General features: G+C 41.6%; 1 protein-coding gene across 1 annotated transcript; it reads right to left on the reverse strand.

Moving 5' to 3' along the window:
• Nucleotides 1-115: 115 nt before the first annotated feature.
• TTC14 (tetratricopeptide repeat domain 14) lies at nt 116-9107 on the reverse strand. Its single transcript, XM_033068531.1, is given in 11 exon segments — nt 116-1539; nt 1991-2100; nt 4009-4126; nt 4831-4953; nt 5032-5151; nt 6191-6262; nt 6948-7100; nt 7677-7806; nt 7896-7980; nt 8344-8543; nt 8735-9107. Coding segments are annotated over 11 exon segments (2421 nt in total). The 5' UTR covers nt 9093-9107; the 3' UTR covers nt 116-587.
• Nucleotides 9108-9363: the final 256 nt, after the last annotated feature.

The following is a 9363-nucleotide window of genomic DNA, read 5'->3' on the forward strand; positions in this document are numbered from 1 at the left end:
AATATGCAATACACTTGCCTTCACGACATGGCAGGGTTCCATGGAGTAGACACATGTAACAGTGCACCAGGATGAAAACATCCCAGCAACATTCACAAAAACACAGACACAAAAATTAAGAAAAATTAAGAAAATTTAATGATCAAATGGGCTATATACATTGATGGCACATGACTTCATTCAGTTATCCCTTTTCTATAGCTGGATGTTAAGTCTGATAGAATATCAACAGTCAATAGTACCCCAGGGACAAGGAAAACCAAGCCCAGCTGTTGTTAAAGTGCATATTTGATGTGAGCACAGCTAACTGCACCCAGGGGTATCAAGGGATTTCAGCCCATCAGACAGAATATTGTACAGGAAAACCTCAAATTAAGAGCACAGGAAAGTTGTATTTTAAATAATAACTGATATTTTTTGTAAGATATTCTTCCATCTCCTTCCACTCTATGATGTTTTAGAATTCTCTGACATTCTGAAATGCAGAAAAATTTCTGCCTTTCTCTCACTCTTTGTATTTCCTCACAAGATACTAAGTTAAAAGTTCACATAACTACACTCATCCAAGTAGTGTATTCTCATGTACTTCACTGTTTCTTCTGCTTACTTCCTTTTTCCCTCTCAAACTCAGCTATCTGATTGAATATGTTAACTAAGTTCTGAGGCAGGTTTCTTTTAACACCACTTTCTGCTTGTTCTGTACCATTTAATGGCACTTCTTCATCTGGTTCCTCTGTTTTATCAGTCTCTTCGTAACTTCTTCTTCTATTCTTAGACTCACTTTCATTTTTATGGTGCCTATCACTATCATAACCTCTGTCACCTTCATGTGAGCAGCTCCTAGAATATGACCTGTACTTCCCCACTGACCTGCCAGAATAGTCAGACCCTGGGGACATGTAATACCTGTCGTGACCTGAGCCATGTCTCTGAAACTGCTCTCTTCTCCACTCCCCATCCCTTTCAAATCTCCTGTAATAAGGCATCCGGGGTTTATAATCTGATTTATGATACGAACCTGAAGGACCCCTCCAACTGGAGAAAAATCTCTCTGGTTTACTGTATTTTTCAGTTTTGCTATGACTTGGCTGACTTCTGGAGCTACTGTAAGAATCTCTTGAATCTTCAGACCTACCTCCAAAAGTGTCTTCATCATCACCTGAAGTCCTCGAAAAAGAACAGTGTCTGTCTTTTACCTCCATTTTTGGGCACGCTACGCTGTCCTGCCTTTCCAGCAGCTTTTCCACTTCAAAACTTTGGTTAAGAAAGGAAGCAGAGGTATCAGCTGGAGGGGAATACCACTCCTCTTTCCTATTCTGATCTTTATAATGGGAAGAAGCTCTAGATGAGCTTTTTTTGGAGCTGCGAGCAGACTCAGATCTATGCCGACGCTTTTTCCTACGTTTCTTGTGATCAGAGGAAGAGGAGGAGGAAGAAGATTCATCTGATGATGAATCACTTGATGATGATGAAGAGGACGAGGATGAAGAAGAAGAAGAGGAGGAGGAGGAAGTCGATACTTTCCTTTTCTTCTTCAACCTAAAAAAATAATAAAGCTGTGAGATAACCTTCAGTGTCAGGCAAAAACTACACGCAGAAAGCAAATCTGCATACCCCAGCTAGGACTGTGCAGTGGGGACAGAAACTGAGCCTGACTGGCAAGACAATTTCAAATGTCATTTCTTCATCAAAAAATTAAGATTAAATCCACTGAACATTTTGTTAGAAAAGACCCCTTTCCCAATTTCACATGGCATTATGCTTTGCAAATATGTCACCTTGCAAAGTATTCCTTAAACAACTTCTCTTCCACACACATCTCCATTAAAGGTTCTGTGCACGAAAGGACACTATGCACAAAAACATTCTGAGGGAAAAGCAGCTTACCCAGGGAGAAGTTCTCCCCAGCTTACTGTTTGTTGAGATGGATTGCTCACAGTCTCATCTGCACTTACTGCCCCATAACCAGTACACTGAATGGAAAAGTTACCTTTTTTCTTCTTTTAAGAGCTTACGCAATTTTTCTGCACTTGTTTCTATTTTCTTTGCTTTCTGTCTCTCTTCTTTGGCAGCTTGTTTCTCCCTCATTTCCAAAGATTTCTTTTTTGAACCCAAGCATCATAAAAAAGATTACATTAGTAGTGTTAACATGGGTATTAACCCCCATTCAACCCCATCCAAATGTATACACCAGGAATGTTTTACCAGGATTCCCAGACCAAAAATTAATATCGTTCAGGAATTTGGTATTGGCCATTGTGACAGGTTTATATTTAAGGACCATATTGCAGTTTTTATTCCATTAAAAAATATATTTGACCAGTCATTGCAGTGGAACCCATGATCCAGCATGGTAACATAGAAGCATAGAGTCCAAAAGTTATAGATAGAATATGCAAAAAAATCCCCAATATTACCAACATGTAGAAAAATAAGGAAAAAAATCCCCAAACAACCAAAACAGAGAGGAGTTTGAGGGGAAGTGTCATCATTATTGTAGTTTACAAGAGAAACACGGCAGAACCCAGTTGAAGACGAATTCAAGTTGGCCACGTTTGAATACAAACCGTTTGGTAACAATTTCACAGAGCAGTTTGATGCATAGTTTACGTAAGAAATCAAGTTCCAGGGGTTTGGTGGTGATGAGCAGCACCAGACAGCAGGCACAGCAACAACAGTTCCGTTCAGAGGGAAATGCATTGGAGAAAAACACATAATCAGTATTACAGGAAAACACTCTGCAGTTGTTTCAGCTATTCTACACAGCAGGATCAGTATCAGACTTATGTACTAAGTACCAGGTAAATGCAGGAGAGCAACTAAGTAGATACATAATCCTTTAACTACTTAAGTCCATAAGAGATCAGACTTCTGCCACTTACAGAGTTGCTCTATTCAAATTAAGAAGTCTGATTATAGTTTTCAAAACTCAGCAACTGTCTTAACAGCTATAATAAAGGAAACCCTTCACTGCAGCCAAGGCCATGCATAGCAACAAACAACAGCTATCATATTCTTTATCTGCTGCATCAATGACTGCAGGAGAATGTCAAAGGAGTAACATTTATCTCCTACTTGCTGAGAATATTCTTCATTATTTTAACTGACACCTCTTTCTAAAGCAGCCAAATGCAGGTATTGCTCAAATAACATACACCTCTAACTCTGGTGTAGCTTAGTTTTATCAGATTGTCCTATCTCCTCTTCCCTCTTGTTTCCACACATCCTGTCAGCATTATGGCTCCACCAACTGAAGAACTGCTGACTAAGGCCATCTACCCCAGCCTGTGTACATCCTCACATGCAGAAACACAGAACAACACAAGCCTGTTCCTCAGTGCTCTATTTAACTCCTTGACCCACTCTGGAAGACAACACAAGCAAAGGAGGTAAATAAAAGGGAAAAGATGACAACTCAGATTAGCACAGAGACCCAGCAGGCTCACCTGGGAAAAATGCTGCGTGCAAGGGAAGAGAAAAAAAAACACCAGACAGCAGAGGAGAAAGCTGAGATATTCAAACTGTCTGCCAGCCCACCCTCCACCTCCTGCTGTTTTCCTTTAAATTACCTTTTAATTTCCCTCTCATGTGAGCTCACCTTGCCTCAGCTTTGCTCTTTCTCTAATTACCCAAGGTCTGGCCAGACTATGGTAACAATGTTTATTTGGCTTGTGGAAGTATTTTAACACTTTGATCATTTCTATTCACAAAATGTTTTAAATTAACCTCATTAACCATGTTGTGTGATGGGATATTCTCATCCCTTCTTTGCTCTTTCCCTGTCTCCATTGTTTGGCATTTCTTTACTATCCCAAAACAGTGGAGTCACCAAGAGGTACCTTTCTTCTGGTAGGTACAGCCATAATGCTCACTAGAAAACATTTACTGTGGAGTAGGGAAGCAGAGAATAAGACAAACCATCAATTTAACCCCTCCCTGTTCAAAGGATTCAATATGATTTTTGATGTTCATTTATTGTCACCATATGAAAAGAAAGTAAAGAATCACCTGCATGTGTTTACGGAGTTTTGTTAAGGCCTCTTCTGCTTCCTGAAAAGTCTCATCCAAGCTTAAGGCTTTTTTATAATAACTTTCAGCATTTAGCAGTTTTTCTTCCTCTTCCAACCTGTAATTCAAGTGATAATTCATATACAGTTAGGACACTGATTTTTGACAGCTATTTCTTATTTTAGGGTTTTCTTATTTGCAATTATTTCTTTTTTGCACTATGACACGACCACTGCATCCCTCTGAGACCCCCTCTATCAGCTCACCTCACTAACAACACAAAACAGTATTTCTGACCTTATCACCTCATCATTCTGACCTGTAACACTATTCTTTGGAATACCAATTCCAGTTTCAAAAATACTCTCTCTTCTTAACACAGGGCTTAAAAGCAACCTATTCCCTGAACATTCAAAACTAAAATTTTGCATTAAAGTGGGTCACCAATATTTCAGCAGAGTAACACAACATAATTTTGTTACAAAACTTAAAAAAAAAATAACCAAACAATCCTCAACCTTTTGGAATATATTCAAACAATTCACAGGACTTTATGCAAGCCTAGTATCCTACCAGTGAAAGGGTATCAAGGATTAAGAAGGATACCGAGGATTAAACCTCAAATATTTTGCCAGGATTTTAACTGGAACAGAGGACAAAGTGTAAACCAACTACACAAGGACAGATCTTTCCAAGGACTTGTATTTTTCTGTAAACACATAGCCAAGAAGAAAAGATGCCACTCTGTGTCCTCACTAGAATGGTATTAAAAAGAGTATTATGAGAAAACTTGTTAACAAAACTCATAACCCCAACACTTACTGCCCGCCTCTTTCCACAAGGGTCTGACACAGGTATTTCCTTGCATTTCTATGGGTAGGACAATTTTCTAAAGCAATTTCAAAATCCCCTATGGCTTTGTTCAGACTTCCTTTGGTTGCATACCTAGAAGAGAAAGTTGCATATGAAACAGTGATGTTTCTCTTTCAAAAAAGGAGAAAAAAGTGAAACAAGCAGACTTACAGAGCTCCACGTGCTACCAAAGCTTCAACATTTTGTGGATCAATCTCCAAAGCCTTGTTGTACTCATTCATGGCTTCCACGTGGCGCCCAACCTTAAAATAATCCACCCCAGCCTTGACACTAGAAAAAAATATTTAGAAAATAGTATGTGCAGTTAGTCTATGCAGATTACTCTGTTACTCACAAACCATGATTACAAACAGAGGATAGGTTAAAGTCTGACCTTGTTATAGTGTACTTCACACTGGCATTTCAGTTAGGTGGTACTGACCTAACTCCACAAAAATGTATTGTCTTTAACCCAGTATCTTAAGGCACTCAAGAGCATTTCTGCTGACAGTGCTACTATATTACTTTATTTTTAATTTATGGAATTATTGTTTAAGCAATTTTCCGCACAAAACTATGTGTGACCTACCACCATTAACCTTGAACAAGCTTAATTATATCCAAAGCTAAAAATCCATATTAGAGTGATGGCACAAGGTGACATGGGCAGATGGTACACACCCCAACCAGCTCATCTCACACAAATATCCTGAGCTTTTACACTCCACACTACCTGAAGATTTCTTGCACATTTTCCAAGGGATTAACTTATTAGAAGAGAATTTATATAAGTTGATTTTCAGAAGAATTCCTTACAGACTTTTCTTAAAAATTAAAATTTAATTTAACATTATAAGCAACCTTTTCTGCAATTAATCAACATTGCAAATACACTGCACAGTGTAAAAAAAAACCCGTAAAAATCCAGGGCTGCTGCTCCATTTAACTTTCCAAAGACTGCAAGTGCACTTGTTACATCTACAATTTGAGGCTTAAAGGACTTGACAAGTATGAGGTCATTCAACACTCAATTATAAAACAGAAAATTGTGAGCTTGGTGTTATCATAAATCTTGCTCTCAAGTCTAGAATGGGTCAGGATATTAAAAGTATTCTAGGAACAACTCCCTTAAACCTGACACACATTTTGGAACTGAATCTCAGGACTTTATCTGTCATACTCCCACTTGGCAGATAGGTTTATTTTCAATAATATCATGGTTACCTTGCTACACATGCAGTGGAAAAGCTGTTTCAATGTGTATTTTCTTTGCAGAAATATAATCTGTAACCCAATCTAACAACAAGCTTTGACAAGAAGCATCACATACCATTTCAAGGCCCAAGATGCAGACTGCTTTTTCCTCAAGGCAGGGGCAAAATCTTCTTCACTGAAATTTTTACTTTAAGGAACAAAAAAATAAAAACATCAAGCTGGCTGTCTGAGTCTACAAAGTCAAGCTTACAGTATGCAGTGCAGTTGAAATAAGCTGAAATATTATTTGTCCATGCCTTCCTGCTCTCCTTCAGTCAGGTCTGTTCTTTCATATTTCTGAAACCATTCATATTCCCAAATCATTCTGTAAGTGCTGAACTGAACCAGAACTGCAGTAGAACTAACAAAAACATACCAAGTCCACCCCTGCTTTGAGCCTAATACATGTAGGGATCACAACATCAATCATTGCATGTATGTGACTCTTATTTTACAGAAGGGGTCAAACCTTTTACTTATACAAATATTGTGAATAAACATCTGTCAGAAGACATTAAAACCTAAACATCCTGCATTTCGATCCACAGATGCTGACAAAAGCTACACAATGAGTTCCATAAGTATCTGATATCAAACTCTGTGTGTGGTAAGGTGTCTTGCTTATTCAAAGCATTAGGATTTCAAATGCAAATTTCTCACTCTGGAGGACTTTGCTTTTAAATATTTTAGGACGTGTACGCTGCAGTCATGCAAGTCAAAATGTAAAGGGTTTAAGTATAAGTGATCTAGGACTCCCACTCACAAGTCTATTTCAATGGATTAGAATAATCTCCACAGAGCTACAGGAGAGGAACAATGTAAAAATCACTTACATTTGAAGACTTCTCAGCAAAGACGGTGGATTTGACTCACTTAGTCCCAGTTTTTCTGCTAAATATTCAACTAATGATGGATTAGCAAATCCTGGGGAACGATGCAAAACCTCTTCAAATGTCTCTCCTGTGTTGGCAACTTCCAGGCTTCGCCTTAAAAACAGCACCAGTGTACACAAATGAGACCTCAGGCTCTGTACCTTATTTCATCACACTCATGTTTAGAATAAAAATGCTATTATGGTAGATATATTACTGCTCACAAACTGTTCTCTTCTACATACATGTAGTTTCCTGCTATTTACTGACTCTTACGTCCTTTACCCCAGGCGAGCTTCTGAAACCTGTTTGGGCACCCAGCCCTGTATTGCCAGAACACACAAAAAACATACAAATGTTACAGACAGCTGTGTCTCCATCTTCTAAGGGGAATTTTAAAATGCTAAGGATTCACATTCCAGTCTCCCAAGACTTGGGGTTTTTTAAAATTTGTTAAAACAGTCTAAAAGGAACAGGTATCTCACCCTGCCTTTTGCTTTCCTTATATTTTTGGAAAGAAGCTGAAAACTCAACCACACTTACATATCCAAATACAAATATGCCAAAGAGAGGAACAACAAGGAGGATGTGACCACCCAATTAAATGAGAAAGCCCACTGAGGAGTTTAAGGGATGCTCTTCAGACACTCTGACTGCACCACCAAGTGCAGCCAAACAGCACATCCTTACTTATAATGCAGTGGGAATTCATCGGAGGTGATCACGCCCAGTTTGGTACTGGAAAGGTTGGGTGGAAGAGCTGAGCTGTAAAGTGACACGGCCAGCTTCTCGTGGTAACGGTCAACATCCTTGAGAGCAGCTGCAGAAATAACACAGGGAAGGATAAAATTACAAACATGGCTCAAACCCGGGACAAACCGATTCCTCACAACTTCTGCAGCTGCTCACCTCGAATGAGGTCTCCAGTTTGATAATAAGACAGAGGATCCCCATGGTTGCTTTGAGGAGGCACATCCCTCACAGGACACAGGGCCTGCAACAGAACAGAGCAGAAATGTCATAAATGAAGCCATAGGGTTGGATTTTTTTTCCTCCCCAAGACCAAGCCAAAAGTATTATTTTAACTTTAATGCACATCAGAACTGCAATTCTTAAAATACGGTTTGGTTGAAGTAAGAATTCATGCCTCCACAAACGATGAATTTTTCAAGCCAATAATGCGGGTCATAGCAAGATGGGTTCACTGGCTGAGCAAAGTATCCCAAGCTGCCCATAAAGTCAGACACTACCCATCATCCCAAAGCTGTTTCACCTTTACACGTTCCACTCCACTATGAAATGCAAGAGGCAACAAATAGATGTCAAAAATGAACTGTTGACCAAAGCTGTATCTTACAGTGATTTCCAAATCTGCAATTTCCCGTATGACACCACTTCCCAGACAAATCAACACCATGAAAAAGCCAAATTCACGGATAGACGTAATCCTCCCAATCACGATATTGCCACGCTCGATGTCACGGAAGAACAGCTCTCTCCTCTCCTCCCTGGGCACGTCCAGGAACCTCTCCAGGGGTGGCATGACAGCGTAGCACTCTGCAACAAGGCACAGCCACCTTGAGATCATATTTTACGACAGCAAAGCACGTGAAAACATGATTTTTTGGTGCTAACTGGAAGCTTGCACTTAAAAAATCACCAGGAAAAATTTTAAGCATCTTTTTAAAGATACCGCAAATTAAACGCTGTCCTTACAGAGTGCCACCCCTACCCCCCAACTCACACACCCTCATTCTCCTCGATGGTGTCCTCGATCGGCCCGTTGGGTTTCCACGAGTGCGCGAACAGCAGATCCGCCTTCTTGGCGATGAAGCGCTTTATCTCGGTGTCGAGGCTCGCCCTCTCTTTCCTGGGGGAAGGAGAACGCGGTGAGTCGCGCCCCGCGGCCCCTCACGGCCCGCCCGGCCGCTGCCCCGGCGCCCCTCACCAGGCGGCCGGCGGGGCCCCGCGAGGCGGCTCCGGGGCGGCCCCGGGCGGCGGCAGCAGCCCGCGGAAGTCGGGGTTGTCGTGCTGCTCGGCGCGGAGCAGCGACAGCAGCGCGGGGCCGTGGTGGCTCAGCGCCTGCCGGAGCAGCTCCCGATCCATCCCGGCGCCAACGCCGCCGCCTCGCCCGGAACGGGAACCGCCGCTCGGGCGGCGGCGACAGGGAGGGACCGGGCGGCCGCAGCGCCCCCGGCGGGAAGGAGGACCGCGCTGAGCGGCGCCGGCGCTGCCCGCCCTGTTCGCGGGCCCGTCTCTGGTTTACAAACAGAGAAGAATTAAAGAGAGAATAATTAAAACACGCGGCGCAAACTACGCAGAATTTCCCCACGGGAATCCTGCCCGGTTCGGCAGCGGCGGCCCGTGCAGGCCGTGC

This window comes from Catharus ustulatus, chromosome 10, assembly GCF_009819885.2.
Source record: "Catharus ustulatus isolate bCatUst1 chromosome 10, bCatUst1.pri.v2, whole genome shotgun sequence".
In the NCBI taxonomy this organism is placed as follows: Eukaryota; Metazoa; Chordata; class Aves; order Passeriformes; family Turdidae; genus Catharus; species Catharus ustulatus.